Source organism: Grus americana, chromosome 8 (assembly GCF_028858705.1).
Source record: "Grus americana isolate bGruAme1 chromosome 8, bGruAme1.mat, whole genome shotgun sequence".
Classification (NCBI taxonomy): Eukaryota; Metazoa; Chordata; class Aves; order Gruiformes; family Gruidae; genus Grus; species Grus americana.
In genome coordinates, this window is record NC_072859.1 from 4,705,497 (window position 1) to 4,725,310 (window position 19,814).

At 44.8% G+C, this 19,814-nt stretch overlaps 1 protein-coding gene across 5 annotated transcripts in view; it reads right to left on the reverse strand.

Annotated features, from left to right (window-relative positions):
- Positions 1-324: 324 nt before the first annotated feature.
- The window catches only part of RC3H1 (ring finger and CCCH-type domains 1), a 76,080-nt gene continuing 56,590 nt past the window's right edge, over positions 325-19,814 (reverse strand). For 2 of the 5 annotated variants that reach the window (XM_054834093.1, XM_054834095.1), the window contains exon 20: positions 10,454-19,510. In XM_054834093.1, the coding sequence (XP_054690068.1) occupies positions 19,360-19,510 (151 nt within the window). In that variant the 3' untranslated portion in view covers positions 10,454-19,359. Of the gene's footprint in view, positions 859-1,043; positions 1,109-1,451; positions 1,846-1,935; positions 2,074-2,360; positions 2,577-3,743; positions 4,123-10,453; positions 19,514-19,814 lie in introns of those variants that run through there. The other 3 variants (XM_054834092.1, XM_054834094.1, XM_054834096.1) reach the window with 2 other exon arrangements.

Here is a 19,814-nt window from a genome sequence, read left to right on the forward strand (position 1 = left end):
AGCTAGTTTAAATCTTACTACTCCAAAAGACAAATTCACAGCCGTGGCTACGCGAGGCTTTCCCTAGTGACTGCTCAGCACTTGGACACGCCAGAGCTGTTGGCACGTAGGGCTCTGGTATCGGGCAGCTCTTCCACCTACCAGCTGTTCTGCGCAGAGCCGTGTAAAGGCGTTTCTAGCCCAGCCAGCACAAGCCACATGGCTGCTGCCGTTCCACTGACCCCTCCAGCGTGGGCTTGTTCCGCTGGGACTGGGGCGTGCAGGGAAAAAGGAAAGTTAAAATAAGTCTAGGAAGTGACCTACTGAAAACTGGCCATTCGGAGATCAGTTTGTTACGTACAGATCTATAGGTTTTAATGTACCAGGGGATCAGAGTTACAGTTTGAGGGTTGGATATAAGGATGACAGCAGTGCTGGACTCAGGTTTGGGTGCCACAGCAATACTGGTGCCGGAAAAAAAAAATTCAGCTTCCCTTTGAACAAAGGAGGTGAGGTGCCCTCTGAGCCCCCTCACCTGACACAGCGAGGGGGAGCAGTAACAGCCCGGCTGGATACGGTCCCTTTTGGGGGTTTGCATCAAACAGTAAGAGCAACCAGCCCAGGAGCAGCCCAGGCTTTGTGGCGAGACCGTACTGCCCCTTTCCCAGAGGCAGGGAAGGGAGAAGCGAGGCCCTGACAGCCCCTTTAGGAACAAGGATCAGCTATTCTGCCCATGAAGATAACGGTGTTGAGGGCAGCTTCCCGGATGAAAAGCAGGAAGGGCCTGTTGGCGTTGAAGATTATTCTGTTCATGGGGAAGGAACGGCCGGAGACGGTGACAGCTGTAGCAGCCGATGCCTCGCTGCCTTCTTCGTTCACCTACCAACCGAAAGAGAAGATGGGATTAAAACACGGGCAGTACACAGAGGGCTCTCCCACCTGCCCCCAAAGCCCCAGATCACCGGGGAAGCAAACACCAAGGGCTCAGAGCTGTTTTTTCTTTTAACGCTTCACGTTTTTCAAAACAAAGAGGAAGACACCTCCTGGAACAAAACAAGGCTTACCTCGAGGAAGGCTTTGTGGAAGGCCTCAGATACATACAGGTCTGTACGGCCCTCTGCAATGATACCTGGAACCCAGAATAACAAAAGGGAGAAAGTTAAAACTATGTTTTCAGACGACAGCTCAAGAGAGCTCTTTCACGGCCGGCGTTCAAGCAGAAGGCAGGTCTGCACTACGACAAGAATATCCTCCACCAACTGCGACTGACTGAACTCCATGCCCTGAATGCAGAGCAGAGCTGTGTGTCCATGATGGGACTGACCACAGAGTCCATCTTTGACTGCAGCAACATCTAATTACTTTGATGTTCCTGTTCCTCACGTGCTGCTGCACCTACTGCTGCCCCGGCACCTGTGGGGGAACGGTTTCCTCCCACCTCCACCCTACATGACCCCATCTCCACATCTGACCTGGGAGTCTGGCATTTTCTGGACTGAAGAGATCTTCCAGCCCCATTTTTCTCAGCTTCTCCTTGACGCTGAAGCTGTCCTCAATGCGGAAACGAGGGAGGTAGACAAAGAGAGAGACCTCCATCATGGAGTCTATCCAGTCCTGCAGCTTCTCCGATGTCAGGTCTTGCTCCACCTCCACCAGTGATGTCCCAGCAGCGGGCAGGACCAGCACCATCGTGATATCGTCCCCTTTGTAAGGCAGCTCCAGCACCTGGACTTTGTCCTGGGGGATGGACGCGTGGCGGAATTTGGACTCTTGGTACATAATTGGGACTTTGCAGGTCTCACCGTTGGCTTTGTGAAATAAATCCAGTTTTGTGTTTGGAGCTGGGAACTGCGATTTCCAGTGCCCCTGAAAGGGAGAGGGGGAGGACAGAGACAAACATGAGCATTGCGTTTTCCCCAGGGAAATGGGCTGCTCCCCCAGCCTTGTTAACCGTACCTTAAAATAAATGGTGTTGACTAGGACCAAGACAGTGAGATCATCAATACCTCCTTCTGGGATCACTTCTGTAATGCGCTTCTCCGTCTTATTAGCCACCCACTCATTAATGATCGCCCTGGAAAATTCTGGCTTCTCCTGCAGGAAGAGCCAAAAAAAAAAAAAAAGAAAAAGGTTAAATTAAGGGTTTTAAACACCTCTTCTGCAGGAGACAGATTAGCAGGGCATGTGCTCCAGGAGGACACTGAATGTTGTTAAGGTGAGCTGGGACAGGAGGAGCTGCATCCCGTACTCCCTCCTGCCTTCACTGATGTCCCGCGCGCCCAGAGCAGGGCACTCGCTGGGGCAAAAGATAGGGACACAGCAAAACCAGAAGCGGGGGGGAAATCAAACAAAAAAAGAAAAATCAAGTAGTTCAAACTCACTTTGAAGTTCAAGGGCCAGAGTTTCGCTCCATAAACTATTTCACTAATGTTCTGGTAAGTCTCATTAAAGACCAAAGATTTCTCCCCGAAAAGGCGGTTGGCTGATACCAGCTCTGAAGATTTATTTGCTTTCTTGTAAAGCCGGCAGTTCAGCTTGGCAAAGAAGAAGTGGATCTGATCAGATGTCTTCTCCGAAATGGTGTCAAATTGAAATACCTGGAAGAGGCAAACAGCGAGAATGAATCCATGAGCAGGTTCTTGTTCTCCCACAGCAAGTTCCCCAGAGGGGAAGGCATAAGTGAAGATTTTGGAGATGTGGTTCACTGCTCTGCTCTGCCCAGACTGCGGGGATGATGGCAGGTGACCCCAACATTTCTCATTCTAGAGGCAGGATCTGTGAGGACAGCGGCAGTGGGGACATGTGGAGCAGTTTAATTCACATCTCCTCGTTGCAGGGAGAAAGGCCCCTCCAGGCTGTTGCCTCGGGTCTCTGTGAGGAAGGTATGGGCAGTACCAAACCTCACGTGGCAGAGGAGTGCCCTCAGCTGTCAGGCAAGCGGGTCCAGCAGCAAGAAGGATGCTTAGACAGGCAGGGAGTTAATAGGTCCCATGGAAGAGCCTGAACTCAGGACTACCTCTCAGTCCAGGACCAGAGCTTCCCTCCGAGTTTAAGAGCCATGGCTGGAGGGAGAGGCTCCATGCGTGCAGGCTCCCTTGCTCGGGAAGCTCAGGCCCTTACTGTGCTGCTGTAATTCTGCCCAACACAAGAGACAGAAGCTGCTTAGTCCTGGCTGAGCGCTCAGACTGCTCTTAGCTTACTACAAGGAGGCCCTCAAGAAGTAACTGATGTTTCTGAGCTCCCGCAGGGTGACAGAACCCTGGAAGCCAGGTGGACTGGAGGGCATCCCACGTGTCTTATTTGTGTCCCAAGGGAGAGAGAGGGAATGTGAAAAAGAACCTCTCCCAACAGGACTTGATATCATGGGTTTTCCTGCTTTTTGCATAAGAAAAAGCTTAGCCACCTGCTCAGCTATGTGCTTGCCCAATCCGCAAGAAACAAACTGTTCCCATTCCCTTTCCTCATCTCCCAAATGGGGTTCCTTTCCTCCAGATGAAACCTAACCTCTCAAATCCAAAAAAATCCACCCCGAATGCTGGATGCAAATAAGGGGTCAGAGGAAAGAGCTGGGATCAAAACAAATCCGAGACAAGCAGCCTGCATATGTCCTTCTCTGGGGCTTGTTTAAATAAAGGTCTCCCGTCCCAAGCCGAGGAGCCATCCTGTCCCAGAGAGCCCTTCAGCAGCAGTTGGCCACTGTCACCTTTGCTGTCTTTCGGACCCGGGTGACAGCTACGGGAAAAGGCTGAGGAAATGCCACCAACCTCCATGAGCTGCTGGAGGGTGCTACCACAAGCTCCAAGCTTGGTCATGGCGAAGGCTGTAGAAATGCTGAGGGGCGACATGAAGATGTTTTCCCCATTGTCCTTGGAGTCAGCCAGGTACTTGTAGAAGACAACAGCAAAGCGCGAGTTGGCCTTCGACAGCTCCCAGACCCGGGGGTTAGTAGACTCCGGGAGTTTGCCCTTCCCTGGCTCTTGCCCCTCGCTCTCCTGGAGCTTCTTCTCAGGGTTGCGATAGATGCACATGGGATTCACTGGGATGTCACGTGGCTTTGCAGTACAGATGTCTTCCACGACGTAGTGCTCAGGGGCAGCCAGACCCCAGACACTGAAGAGACACGCCACAAAAAGATGCATTGTCCTGGAACCAGAAAGAGAGCGCTTATTTCTGGCTTGTCCAGAAACCCCACGCTGTAGCTGCAGCCCACGGGCCCCGTTTCAGCCAACATCAGAGTGACAGAAGTCCCACGGTCCTCTCCAATCATCCTTTTGTCCTGTAGCTGCAGGATAAACCAGGAGGACAGACCAACAAAACACCAGCAAGACAAGCACGCCTCTCAGCACATGCCACTTTCAGAAACAATAACCCGAAAACGGTGCTTTCCCAGAGCCCTGGGTGCCCTCTCTTTTAAAAGCAACAGGCTCAGCCTTGACAAGTTTGTACAAAAATGTATGGTTTGAACTTCTGAATCCCCACTGTTGGCCAGCAGAGGTGGATACCATGAAAGGACCCTGCCCATGCTGCATTTCCCCAAGCTTGCCGGCAACAGGAGCCAGCGCAGAGCCACCAAAGCCACCGGCTGCCCCGATCTGCAGTCCAGGTGCATCAATGCTTCTCTACAGATCCTACCCCTCTTCCTTATGGGGAGAGCCCCCAGGTACCCCAAGCTCCACAGACCAGTTGGCCTTAGACAAAATGTTTTTGACTGTTTCCTTCCCCTTTTCTCTGGAGGAATCTCCTGGTTTTCCTGGTCTCTTTCTCCCCCTTCCCCTGAGCTCCTCTGTCCCCTTCAACTCCTGTCTGGGCTTTCAGGCTCACCTCAGCTTTACACTATTTAAGTCACTGATGCAGGGAACACCACAGCAGAGAAGAGAGGTGATAAGGATGAGGGAGGTCTCCAGGGCAGTCGGTCCCTCCATGCACTGAGTATCTTTAATCCCTAATAAGTCTATTGTATGGGTGTGTACAGCGTAGCTGGTGCACCACAGCTATTCCGGTCCAAAGATCACACCACCTCAATGCAAACTGACCGTCCCTGGTACCCGAGGAGGGTAGGTTAATGGTAATAACCACGTTCTAGCAAAAACAGGTCTCTGAAAATCTCCCAGCAAGGTAGAAAGAATTTATATTTTCCAGCTTTGCTAGAGCAGGGGGATCTGCACATCCCGTCAGCTGTGGCAGCAAGGTCTCCCTCATTGGCCAGCCCGGGGCTGATGAAGTGGCACACAAGGTTTCCTGCGTGCTGTGGTTTCGAGATGCCCTTTACATGACTCTGGGTTGAGTCTGTTCACACACCCCATGGGAGGAAGCTCACGGACCGCAGCCACAACAGCTCAGGAAACAACTACTGGAAAGGGCTGGCAGCCCGCCCAGGACTTGCTCGCTGTGGAAGACTTTTTTTGAAGCTATGTCTAACTTGGGAAGGTCTCTGCCCACCCCCACGTACTCACTGCCACAGCTACCAAGCACTGCCTCCTGAGTAACTAAATTAAAGATCAGCTGCATTTCACGCTGGTGATCTCTATGTCTGTGGTCCGGCCAGAACTGGTGGGAGGAAAATAGGAGCAGCTCGACGGCTGATCCGGGATGCAGGAGACCTCCGGGTTCTTTCACAACCCCCTTCCCGGGCTCTTGGGCAATGACTTCATCTTGGCTCCAGTTCCTCAGCAAAAGCAGAAATTACCTCATTTGGCACCAAGACTGTATGGAGCCCTGAGGGACCCTCTTTAGCATGTGCTAATAGCATAGCAACAAGTACTGCAAGAAAACACGCAAAACAAGACGTACTTGTTCAGGCCTTGGTGGTAGCAACAAACAGATTATCTTTCAAAAGGTTTAGGATGGATGCAGCACCACAAAGGGTGGAAAATAAAAAAAAAATCTAAAAGGGGAGGGAAGTCAACCAAATAGAGAAACAAAACACACCACCTAGGGCAGGAGGGCAAGAGAAAGGAAAACTATTCAGACAATTGAAAGTACTCCAGGAAGCGCTGCTCTTCCGAACCTTTCACTTCTACAGGAAAAAAAAACAAAAAAACCCAGCAAGCAACAAGGCAGACACACTTCTGTGCTCTGCAGTCCCAGGGCCAGGACTGGAGAAAGGACAACCTCGCCTCAGTCCCTGCCCTTTCGCTCCGCTCACCTCCCAGGAAAGGCACGTCCGCAAGCGTGTGCTGACCTGCCTGTACAAGCACAGCTGCCTGTTTCTGTCAAGCTAGAGGCAGATCGTGGTGTTCACTGTCACAAAAAGCGCTGTTAATCTCACATTTAATGGCCAAAGTACAGGAGTGGGGAGAGCACCTCATCTTCACCCCATCCTGGTTAAATGGGAAACATTCCCCATTGCTACTTCACAGTGAAGTCCTGACTCCGTCAAATTAGGAGATGCAGGCCTTCATACTAATGCCTTAAATCCAATTTATCAGCCACTAAGGCCAGCTTGCCCCTGACACACCCAACCTACATAGACAGCATTTCCTACAACAGGGGAGATGTGAGACTTGCGGTGAACTACCATGCTGAGAGGCAGCAGCTGCGCTTTAGAGCAAGGGCCCTCCCTGTTTCTTAAGCCAGCTCTTCATTGGAGCAGTTGGCTGAAAAAACACTTCTCCTCCCTCCACAGCTCTTCAACAAACCCTCTTCCACTGCAGCGCTGCCACACACTCCATATGTCAACTGCTTTCATCCTGGAAGGATCCCAAAAGTATTACCACAGCATCACTGCCTGAAAAGGGTTACTGGCAAGGAAGAATGTAAAAATTAGGAAGGGCTTTTTTCCTCTGCTTCACCCCTGTAAGAAGTGTAGAAAGCCATGAAACAAGTTGCTGATTCAGCTCTAAATCAGAAGGCTCTGGGCAAGTGTACAGAATCTTCTCCCCATCCCATGCCTGCTGTGCAACACAGCCGGGCTCCAGCCATTTCCATCCCACTGTTCTCAGCGCTGCACGAAAGGACGACTAACTGCTCGCAGACCCACAGCAACCACCCTACCGAACCTACTGATGCTACCCTACAGCGGTGTGAACATCCCACAGCACCCGTACAGCGTGCTAAAGCCCAGAAAACATTAAGTAGCTCAAACCGTTTTAAGATTGACATAGGCTCTTGAGAAGAAAAGCTTTCCCTGTTCTCCCGCGCCCCAAAAACTAAGTGCAAAGTATATCGGCAGTGCTCTTTTACAGCCGGGCAAGAGATCAGTGATTACTCAGGACAACCTGACCTTACGAATTGCTCTCCACACCGTGAAGCATTGCTACAGGTGGGGGATAAAAGTCAAGCAGGACACATTAGCGAGCTGTAAAGAAGCGAGCCTTCGTGAGAGTGTGGATGGGAGGGCCCTCTCAAAATGGCTCCTCAGGGAGAGGAGCCCAGAGAGAAAAAACACTCTGGCAGAAACTACACTTCACAGGCTCCTATAGAGGGAAACAAACCTGTGATAAGGAGTTAATTAACAATGAAATATTAGTGGAATTGGTTTCTCTTACCTGCCCCCTGTACCTCCAGCCTTCTGCTTTTAGGGTGTAAACGCAAATTGTTAAGAGGACAGTCAGTCTCGCTTGAGCCCAAACCAGTCCAAAGCAGTTTTCCCCACTAGATTTCTGTGCTCAAGCAGGGGGGGTGGGAGGGGAGTAGGACACTGAGACCAAAGGCTGATGACCAGCTACAGAAGGTTAAGCAAAGAGCAGGGGGAAAAAAAAAAAAGTACAGCAATGTTTAGTTTGAAAGATGTTTTAAAGTTCAATCTGACAAGGGAAAGTTCGACCACCTACGCCACACAAGTGTCAGATGCCTTTAGTTCTTGCCAATAGAAAATTAACTGCTCGTACCATGAAAAAAGAAACCCAAAAAACTTTCAAGAGTTCAAATAAAAGTGTGATGACGTAAGGTATTTGTAAATCTCACTTTAGCATCTTGTAGCTCAGCAAAATGTTTCCCTCTGCCCCAAGTCCCGTCACCCCCATTCCCAAACAGACAGACACAAATTGGGAGAAACTGCCCCACTTCACACTCCGCAGTTTCAAATACGTCCCCTCTTAACTACACTCACCTTTCCACCTGCCCAGCTGGGGAGCTAAGGATTAACAGCACCTCCCCCTGCCTCCAGCCCACACATAGCAGTGTTGGGAGCAGGACTGAGCAATGCAATTTCAGATCCAGGATGTGGTTGCTCTACAAATTCTACAGCACTGCCTCCTGAATGTCAAAACCCAGGAGCTGGCTGGCTCAGTTGGTGCTAAAGCCACTCCGTTACTGACCTCCAGTAAGAGCCTAGGTCTTAATGGAAAATGCAGCTGCAAACTGTTTGGGGGAAGTTAAAGATTCTACTATACCAGTAAGGGCTAGAATAAAAATGGGGCAGAGGAAATAAATGCATGTGAAAGAAAGGACAACATGCTCTGGACCCAACTTTGTTTTCGTGGGTTCCACTCCCATAGCCTGGGACAAGTGCCACTCTTAAAAAAACTGCCTCTGCCCAACATATCATTCTTGCTCTCCTATCAGTTCTATAATCAGGGCTATCTCCATCAAAAGCAAGCACAAAAGCCACATGATCCCCTCTCACAACCTCCTGCTCCTCAGAGCTGCTTTCTGCCTGACCGCAGATCAGCCAGACCTGCGAAGGAAGTCAGCCAGTAACCCACAGGTTATCCGTAATCTGCTGCGGGAGGTAAAACGTCCTCTGTGGGAAAGGACTCCCACACCATACCTTGACGGTCCACGTGGCTGGTGGTTTAATTTTCTGAGGGAAGTCCCATGCTTGCTGGTCCCAGGGTCTTCATGGGGTGAATTGGGGATTCTCCACCCCCAGCAGCAGGCAGCTATCCAAGCATGGGTTTCCATTCGCCCAATGCTTAGGGGTAGTTCAATGCAGTAAAAACCAAGAGCAAACACTGACAGTATTTTGCACATCCCATATAGCTGTAAAAGAGAGGCCAAACATCTAAAACTGAGCACGGAAATGATCTAATGATAGTGGCCCTATTAACAGTGAGGTTAATTCCAGAATTGAGACTGGAGGGATCTGCAAGTTGCCCAAGCCACACCCTTCAGGGTAGCTGATAAATAGATAATTTTTTGAGTGCAGCATGTAAGTGGCAATTTATTACCAGTTCAGCTCAAAGCACCAAGCCAGCGCTCAGGCCTGGGCAGAGTTATACTTAAGAAAGCATCCAGAATGACAAGTGCGTTAATACAAATCATTAGCTGCCTTGTTTCCTCTAGCACAGGAACAGTTTTTCTCCCAAAGCTGCTGTTCACAGACAGGGACCAGCCGCTCAAAAATCACCAAGCACCAAAACTCTAAGCCTGGCAGCCCAGGGCAAGAGGGATCAGGCATCACAGCTCAGTTTTAGTCTCTCTCACAATCCAGGAAACCGGGAGTCAGAGTTCACAGTCACGGGGAAGGGGGTTACAGAAACAACTCAAGATGTCCCAGCTGGGTCAGGGAACCCCACTTTTCCAAGTGCCCGCAGAGCCGTGGGGTATGGCACACGCTGCCTCTACCTCTGGAGCAACATCACAAGCTCTGCTCTCTGCTTTTCACAGGGAAGAGCCCAGGGTAGTTTACAGCAGCAGGAAGACTGTGTGTTTTCTCAATGTGCTCACATTGTCCTCTGAATTGCCCCTTTTTCTTGGAGAAGGAAACAGCCCTTAAACATGCCCGAGTAGTGAGCAGGGATGTAAATTTGCTTACATTTTGGTTCGTGCTTTGGGTGCTCACTGTTGAGTGTTATGGTGATGCCCAGGAAGATGCACTCACAGAGCGAGATCGGATCAAGAAATCCTGTGTGTTGGGCTGGTCTTTTGCAGGGAAAAAAAAATTTCCAGCAACTGCCATCCACTTGAACCCAACGTCCCCTCTTTTCCATACACCAAAATCTCCCAAGTCTCCCCAAAGCTCTGCTGATGCAGAGCAGCCACCACTCCCTTCCCACAGGGATCTGACTCTCCACAGCACTTCAGATCTTCTTTAAAAGCCAACCACTGCAGAAATACTTTTTTTTTTTCTTTTTACATTCCTAAGTGAGTAGCTGAGCATCCCGGACCCTCAGACTAGTAGGAAAAAGGGAAAGGAAGCCATCACCAACTAAAACATCCCGTTTTCTGATGGACTGCCCACCAAGCACAACTCCCCTTATAGGAACTGCATGTGTCAAGCCAACCAGCAAGAAAATACAACTGTATGGAAGCGTGAGGGGGCCTAACAGTCAGCAGTGATGGATGAGCTTCAGTCCAGCAAAGTACATGCCTCAATGGATCCACAGTGCTTGGGCTCAAAAGTAAAGACAGAATAAATATATACGTGAACTCCCAGGGCAGAAGGCTGTGCTTGCCCTGGAAGAGGAGAAGGAAGAGTTTTTCAGCAAAGCAGCAGCTTATTCCGTATCAGACTACGTTCAGCCGGTCTCAAGAATTCTAGCCAGCTCCTGACTTGCTAAAGTCCACAAAGAGGAGCAAAAGGAGAAGATTAAAAACCACAAACCAGACTATGGGGCAAACCTTATTCTCACTTTAAGGCAAGTTCCAAAACAAGCTCAACATTAGAGGCATGCTGCTTGCTCCGAAGGGTTTGTTTTGTTGTTTTTTAAAAACATAGGCTCTCTGAGCAAAATAATCCATTTTGCTGGTTGAGTGTCCTTTCTCATTCACCTCTGTTGAACATATGAAGAAGCCACTTGGTGTACAGGCAGAGTAAGAGAACAGACCAGACCCCCAAACAGGAACATGTGGCTTCTCTGCTATTTGGCATCTCTTTTGCTCCAGCCCAGCAGAGAACACACACTCCTTGACCTGGAGAAAGCCTTACACAGTCGGTTTTACCCAGTCTTACACCTCACACAAAATTTAGAAGAATGCACATTCATCCCAGACAGAAAATGAGAGATATTTCAAAAAGTGTTCTCCATTAATTTATCATTTAATATAAATGCTGACAGAAAAGCAGGTAAGACCTTGTAGACACTTCCATCTATTTACAAACCAAGTAGGGAATCACCAACTTTCCACTCATTTTTTTGTTGAATCTGCAACTCAGAGGACCCTTAGACACTATGTGGAAGCGAGGTGAGGCTGAGCCAGCTTTAAAAGGGGGAAAAGCAAGGTGAAGAGGGAAGAAGAAATAGCATTTCGACATATGGCTTTTTCTATATAACCACCATGCATACACACAACAGGTCTCCACTTCCTTGTTCTTTAATACAAAAGTGACACTGTTGGCTCTATAGTTCTAAAAAAGAAATAAAGGATAAATACTGACTTTTAGATCTCTGGATCCTCTTGCCTTTTGCCTCCTTCAATCCACTCTGTCCCACTTCAGTATAATATCTAGAAGGCTTTTCTTTCAAGTTTAAAAAATATCTTGCAGGAGTAAAGACACAGGGAGTTGGATACAGTGAACTCTTTCTTCTACTCCTTTTGTCACCTCAGAGTTTTTCCAAAAAGGCAGTAGAGCATCTAACCTTTGAAGGACAATGATCTCAATGCCTTGTATGCCTCTGAACGTCTCCCCCATGGCTGGGTCTGTATGTATAAGACTTGAAAACTCCCCTGAATTCGCAACGAATTCAGCTTACGGAATTCTTCTCATACATTTACTTCATCTCTACTCCTATTAAAAATGCTTCGATAGTTACAAACAATAAATATTCACAATATCAACCCAGAGTCAGCCATTCCCATAAAGGCTCAAGAATTTTTTTTGATGGGAAAGAGAAGCAGGAAAGGAAGAAAACAGCAGAAAAAAAGAAACACCAGAAAAGAACCAGTTCAAACAAAGAGAGAATTCATGACATTTTGTTTAGCATTGATTTATGAGAACAGCAGACAGGGAATTTAACTTATCCAGGATCCTAAATAAATTCTAGAAATAGTTCATAACCTGACTCAACAAATCTCATGGTCTTCTTTATTACCTAGACTATCCTTTTTATTTTTTGTTAAATATACCTCTGCAGGGCACAATCACATACAATCAATACGATTGGAAAATTACATGAGCTCTATCCCAAGCATATATGCACCAATGTTAAAAAGTTATTTAAAAAACCAAACAAACCAAAAAAATAAAATAAATTCCACCCAAAAAGGTGATAATGACTGCAGAATGTCTCGGGGAGACTTGTACAGAACTAATAAGATCAAAGAAAACTAGGCTTACAAAAAAAAAAAAACAACCAGGAAAAAAGTAATCTCTAGAGAAATCCCACAACTGGAAGTAGATGATTTCAAAGAGGGGGTGGGAGCTGTCATATAGAAGATCCCACAACTCTTCCTCCCTCCTCCCACACATGCCTCGCCTTACCTCTTCCTCCCCATAGCAACAAATACAATGGGGAAAGAGCTCGACATTATGCTATCAGTTATAGAAAACAGGGAAAAATAATCAAGCTACAGCACAGTTGCTAAGCTGACTTCAAGGAAAGCTCCTCTTAGCATAGAGGCTGCTTACACAGCAAGCAGAGGCCAAAGGGGTATGGGAACTCCTTAAAATTAGAGAAAACAGAAAGTCATTTGATGTGCTAGATTTGCTCCTGTTAGAGCAGCTTCACTTTGGAGAGGCTGCAGATTAAAGGTACCAATTGTAAACTGTGCAGCAGCTGTGATGTGAACAGGGTTTCCTCTCTTCTGTCTCAGGGTGTTTTATACATTTATAAAACACTGCTACCAAGTTTCTTTTTAAAAAAGCTAGAAATAAAGAGGTCAGTGCACACATCCAGTTGTGGGATCCATCCAATACACAATCTGGTTTGGATGCCAAAGACTTGTGAGTACTGTCTGCCACAGAGTTATCAATAAATCCTTTTAACATTACAAAGCAGCAAAGAATTTCTTAAACATCAAATACTCCACAAGATTTTTTTTTTGCTTACAGATATATTTCCCCATATACATTTCATATGTAATTCCACCATCTCTAATGCTTTTTATTTTCAGAGACACTGCGGCATCTGTTGCTTCCATCTTTCCCGAGACTGTAATTTTGAAATTGAAGTTGATAATTGCATTTTCCTAAAACTTCCAGATCTTAGAATCAGTTGTTTCCTGGAATATGAAAACATCTGACCTGTATATCCAAAGACACCTGCCTTGCTGGATGGAGCTAGGCACCTAAACTTTCCCAAGTGCTGAACAACTGGCAATTTGCACTAAAATCATACACAAACTCACTGGAATTGCAAAGACTGCCTGGGAAAGATCAGTTAATTATTTAGGTTACTAAGCTATAGGTATCGAACTTTGATTATTATGGTCACATATTTTAAGCTTCAAATGACTGGGATGTTCCCAATGCAGACAAATCTGTATTCCCACAGGCTCTTTTTTATTGGGAAATTTCAGAAAAAGCTGCACCCTCTTTGCTTACCATAGCGTTCAAGGAGTTTCCACAGCATGATATTACACTTACCATGGGGAAATAAAGTGATAAAGAAAAATCAATATTGTTTGTTCTCCTTTCCCTGCTAATCAAAGCTCTACCTGCATCACAAGAAGTGCCCTGAAGACTGTGACAACACTAAGCAGTTACATTCTTCTTCCTACACAAGAATAAAGACCACATGTTAACTGCATAAGGGACAACATTCCCCAAAATCGCTTACTAACATTGTGTAACTTGAACTAACTTACTCTAGCCTCTTTCACCCCCCTGACATTTCAATAGAAAATAATGCAGTTGTAACGGTTGAGTATGGAAAAGAGGATCCCCAATGAGGTTTCTGACATTTCAGATTATATTTGATCTGAGAACAAATCCATTTGCGCTACATAATCTGTATGCTGGTATACCACAAGTAACCACCACCCAACTGTTAGCACCAAGGCTATCCCTAAGAGGTGGCTCAGAAGAGCTGTTTCACTTCCCTCAAATTCAGAATTTACATTTACTCAAGCAAGGACAACTCAAGAACTTTTGCTTCCTTTTTTTTTTTTTTTTCCATCCAGGGGAACTGATTTATTGTGATACAAAAAATTAAAGCTGCTGACACACTGACTTTTTTTGGGTTGTTTTTAAATCAGTGCTACCAACATTAGGAGACAGAAATAGGAAGCGTGTGTTTTGGAAAGTGAACAATGACAGAATTTACATATGAAGGTAACATGGCCCAGTCTTGCTCTGTGTTCCCTCTATCTATTCTAGGACTACAAAAACTTCTTCATACACACAGACAAGCACAAAACTTGCACACTGCTTTTATGGGGTTTTTTTTCTCCCATTTTAGAACAAAGATGATGAGATGGCACTCCTGCTCTTGAGCCTCTTGATTACTAGCACTGAATTTCTTGGATCATAAAAGTGGGTCTGAAATGGCTATTCAACGACAGATACTTTATATTGGCGTTCTTCAGATAACTGTCCTGTAAGTCTGCTTCATCGTAGCCAGATTTATAAGTGGAAATGGCAATGGAAACAAGGGTTTATGCTACTCTGACTTACAGATTTCTCTCTGAACCTGAACATCTTAAAACAGTCTGCACGAGTTTAAGTTAGATCAAGGAAGGGAAATGCAAGTGGCTTTCTTGTATTACCAATGAAAAGCCTCGCTCCTAGTCCTTTCTAATAAAGAATTTGCCCCACCTTACTCAATTCATGCTGTCAAGAGACAATAGCATCATACAAGTTTGCTTCTTCCACATCTAATTTAATGTAATGCTACAGTTTGACAAGTCTTTTCAGTTCCAATGGGCTTAAAAGTCAGTCACATTCGCAACACAGATTTACCTTTTACTGTAACTGAAGAAATTTTAAATCAGTATTCAATTTAGCTTTAAGCACTTAAAGACAAGGCTTCTTTGATTATATAAATTTTTTATGTTCCTTCTCCCTCTCTAAATGAGCCATTCCATCAGCTGAGTGCATGAGAGACTGAAAACATGTCAGAATACCCCAGATACATCTCAGTACACTGCAAACTGTACGACTAAACGGAATGATTTTCCACAATTCAATGCACGTATAAGGCTTGACAATCATTAACTTTTGTAAATTGTTATTAGGATAATACAGTCAACTCACAAAACCCTACAACAATTTGACAATCAAAATGGCTACACCAGGAAAAATAAAAGTGTAAAGCACAAGTCTTTGGCTCTCCTTTAAAGAAAAACAGCAGTTTACCATGTTTATACAGATCCCCCGTTTGCCTACCAGTAGGGGCAATATCACATTTGTGCATCACTGAGTAATAACACCATTAGAAAAGGCAACTTCACAGAAGTTATTGGCTAAGCGAATTCATTTGAATGCTCTGTTTTGAGGCAGCAAGCTGTCACTGTTACACAATCAGGGAGGGTGAATGGGCAAGCCACAGAAGGAAAGGAAGGTAGATATGGACAAAAGGGAGAGAATAAGGTTCAGAAGAAACTCGACAGAAAAGAACTTAAGAAGAAAGGGGATAACAGTGCTGCAAATTTGGATGGTGCTCTGATCTAAATAAAGAAAAGTCCTACTCTGAAATGGGACAGGATACGATAGTATACAAGAGGGGCAGAAGAGATGTTGACAGAAGGAGGAGGAAAATAACACTACAGAATAAAGAAACATAATTTCCACATTGACTACATATTAAAGCTTAACCTAACACTTGAAGCTTCCTATTCTGGGGGAGGTTTGTCCATGCTGGGGTCGAAACCCAGGTATCAATGAGAGTTCCAAGTTGTCTACTGCAGTAGAACATCTGACCTACCTACCAAATGATGCAGTAGTGCCCTAATACCACTGTAGCACTGTTTCTTCTTACCCAAGCAGAAGGAACTAAACTACTTTGTAGCTGAGACCAACTTCACCGAGATGGACAGCATTCCTGTACAACTGGGATAATGATGGGCTATAGAAATGAACGTAGCAGTATACAGTTACTCCAGAGATTTTCACTCCCTAGTTATTTGCTGTAACCATCAATGGTTCCTTTGTACATAGAACTATCTGTCCTCCCAGTTCTACTAGCGTGCTTTTCCACAAGAAGGGAAAATTTTAGGTGCAGCTTCCAAGAAAGACTTAAAAGCACACACTGCATTTTGCTGTTTTACTTGTTTAATCAACTAAACTTCTGCAAAAAAAGCAGAAAAAGGACAAGAGGAGGTGGGGAAAATAACAAGCCAAAAATCAATACTGTTGGTGGATATTAAACAAACTATTTAACAAACCAAACTGTAATACTGGGCAAAGAGGGCATTCACCTGGACACACCGATCACAACAAGGACACTATGCACAAAGTACAGCACGGAGAGCTGGACAAAGGAGAAAAAAACAACAGTAAGGTCTCCCTTCTAATCCATAGGTTTTGGAAGCATTCACCGTATGTGGGCCAGCAATCTGAATAGCTCTTACTGCAGAATTACTCCCGGGAGCAAAAGTGGAGAAAAAAAAACCCTAATCCCTGACCTGGCAAGGAAACTAGCTGGCACAAGTAATAAAAGGTACAAAGATTTTTGCCCCTCTAGATTTTCTTCTTAGTGTTGAAAATGAATCTGTAGATTCAAACATATCATAACCATCTTTGAAAATTCATTTTACATCAAGAATTACTGCAGTCAAAAAAGGTATATTCTGGGCTTGTCCTCCTAGATTAGAATATTGCACTAATTATCTCAACTAAAATGAGCTCCCTGTGTTAATAAAGACAGAGCAGGAAGAAATAAACTAATTAAAAACAATGACGAGAAGGCTGACCTGACGGTGGTGCTCTGCATTTAAGGATGGGAGAAGAGGGCACCGTGCCTGTGTCACCTGGCTTGTGAGCAGGCTGCCAGGGGAATATGTTAATTAATCAATTAATCATCGTCATGCCCAGAGCTGAGAAGGGAGGAACAGACCTGACAGGTTCAAAACTGCATCAGCCTAGTTCTGCTAGGCCTCAAGTAGGAGATATGGATGGATGGGGGCAAGGTGTAGATGAAGCTACTCTAGCACTGAAAATTAAGAGGGGTTAGGAAAAAAAAAAAAGCAAGCTTCAAAACTACTCTTGGCAATTAAGAGGCCAAAGTTCGACTAAGAGCGAAATAAACCCGTGTGAAGACATATGGAAAGTGTGGGCGTGGGTGCTGAAAAATGCCTTTATTTTCATTCAGTGCTTCTACCTCCCAGACATTTGATCACAACAGCTGCGCTCATGCGAAAAAATTCTTAAAACATACCCAATATATATACAGATATAACTATGTATATATGTATATATATATATTTATATATAAATTTTTATTTAAATAAAAAAGAAAGCTCGAATCCCAAGCCAATATGTGTATCAAATCCTTGACCAGCCAGGTCTGTAGGGCATAATCAAATTCAATGTGAAATAGTATATAAACGCGGTGCCTTGACTGGGCAAATTAAATAATTGCTACTCAAAAGAGTCTTCTGTTTGGACTCTCCTACTGGTAGGCAATAGTGGGACTGTATCCCCTCCCACCCCCCATTTTGTTTTATTTAACAGTATGATGAATGCAAAGCTTAGCCCAAGGTTGCTATGACCTCAGCAGGAGTTAAGGTTAAGGAAAAAACTAAAAACCAAGAAAATTATTAACTCTTGCTTTACCCAACCAAAGCAATGCAGTAATTTATTACATAACCAGTGCTTTCCAATTTAGTAGTCTAACCCAGAAAGAAAAAAACAAGAACAGGCCAAGATGGTGCAGAGGGAGTAGCACTTTAAAATAATTCTCCACAAAGTTCTTCGTATACAGGGTCTCACCCCAGTGCACGTCAAAAAAAATATGCAGCAAGAACAAAATCTCTTTCATTTCTTAAAAGTTAAAGAAAACATCTAGAAAGGCTTACGGTTTCTCCCACTTATGCTTACAAAGCATCTACTTGGAGAAGTAGCACACTAGATCTATCAAGCAAAATTTGCTTTTCGGCACTTCTGACTACTTCTGACAGGATCTCTGCTGCACCTTACGTGGTCATTTCAATCCAACTTTTCCCCCATGAAAGGGGAATCAAGGAAGGATTCACTGCAGCAGTGGCAGACAAGCTGCAGATTGATTTTCAGGTATCAAATTCTAATACACACAGACCTTAAACAATGCCAACTTTAAAAAAGAAATAAAAATCCCCCTCTATTTTTTAAAGATTGATTTGCGTGCATCAATGATGGCAAAGATGTTGGCCTCCTTCAGTAAAAGGCCCTCACAAGAGCATTACAATTAAATAACTGATGCATCACTGAACAAAAGAAAGAAAAAATATCAAGTTATAGAGGAAATTAGGATGTTTTTTAATAACAATAAAATAGGAATGAAGAAAAAACAAAGGCAAGAGTTGCTGAGAAGGCACACATAAAAGACCTGCTTCAGAAGGCAGAGAGGTCAGTGAGTCCCTCTGCATCAACTTAATTGTACAGACTTTGGGTAAGCTTGTTTTAAAGGCATAGTGAGAAGGGGGGAAAAAAACCCCCAGCAAACGCTGGATGAACTAACATGGTCCACCAGCTCATCAGCATTTAACAACCTTCCAGCAACTGCATAACCTGATGTTCTGCTTCCTATTTCCAGAGGTTCTGCTTTGGTCACGGCTGCACAACCTACGCTGGTTAGACTCTACCATAAGCCCCAGCTCACCAGCTTCAGAAATACCCATGCTGTAGTAGATTGGTCTGCATTCTGCTGACCTCTTTAGTCCCAACAGAAAGTAAAAGGCCAGCAACCCTCAAATAAAATAACGTATGTTGGACGCTTATTTTATTATCCTCTTTAATTACACATGCTGCGCTGGGACATACAGGAAGGACTGCACCTGATGCATTGCAGAGATTCTGTCACTTGTAGTTCGAATTTAAATAATTTAAGCAAGAAGTCTCACACAAGCTAGGGTTCAGTTCCTCGCCACAATGGGAGGAATTGTTTTAAGAATGAAGTTTGCTGCACATCTTTTGACACTGCAATTCACAGCTACTCTCCAACCCTCAATTTCTTGTTTACCTTTAAACCATACAAGGAAGCGGCCAGGTTGTTTTAGTCGTTGAGAAATTAAGGTGATAAGGAATTATGCACTGGGTATGTAATAATACCAAAATAAAAGAAAAAACCTACTTCATTAAGATCATACAATTAATCAAACAGAGTATATATATAATATCTTTTTTTTTAAGCCCTGGGATCCAAGGCGTCCAAAGTTATTAAAATAAAGTTCATTCACAGAACAAAAACAAATTTAATTTGAATCGCTTGCAGATACTGCTAATTTTCATTTTTTTTTTTTAATTAAAAAATGCGTTAATGTGAACTATGTGCAGGATTTGTTTCTAGTAGTTGTGTTTGTGCACATTGCCTCTGGACCTGCTGCTCTGCTACTGGGTTTCTCCAATCACCCCTGGAAAAAAATGTGATGGAAGCTACCAACACCCCAGGAAAAGAAACTCTGGGGTATGCTGGCCTCACTTCATGGAGCAGACGTGGGTGTAACTCCCGCTCTCTGGGAGTCATGGTTGTCTCCTCCTCCCTCTGGGTCCTCTGACAGGCTGAGAGATGCCGTCTTGTTTGACAGGAGGCCAATGTTCTCTTGTGTCAAGGCTGATCCATTCGGAACATCACTGCTGAAAGAAAGTTGAGGAGAAAGGAGGAGGGGGCGAAGAGAAGTAATTACTGAGATTTTTCATTTATCTTAAGTAAAAGGACTTCAGTATTTGTTGCTGCAGCATCTCAATCAACAGTTGTGAACACATGTAAAGTCTTGCCTTGTATAGTAAATAGGTTGTCTGGTATGCTATAGGTACTTACCAGAAAGAGAACTAATATAAGGCTAACTGAAAACAAACAAGACTACATATTTTTAGGGTTCTAGATTAGTTATATTTTGCAAAGTATTTTAGTATATGCCACAAGATGTACAGTATC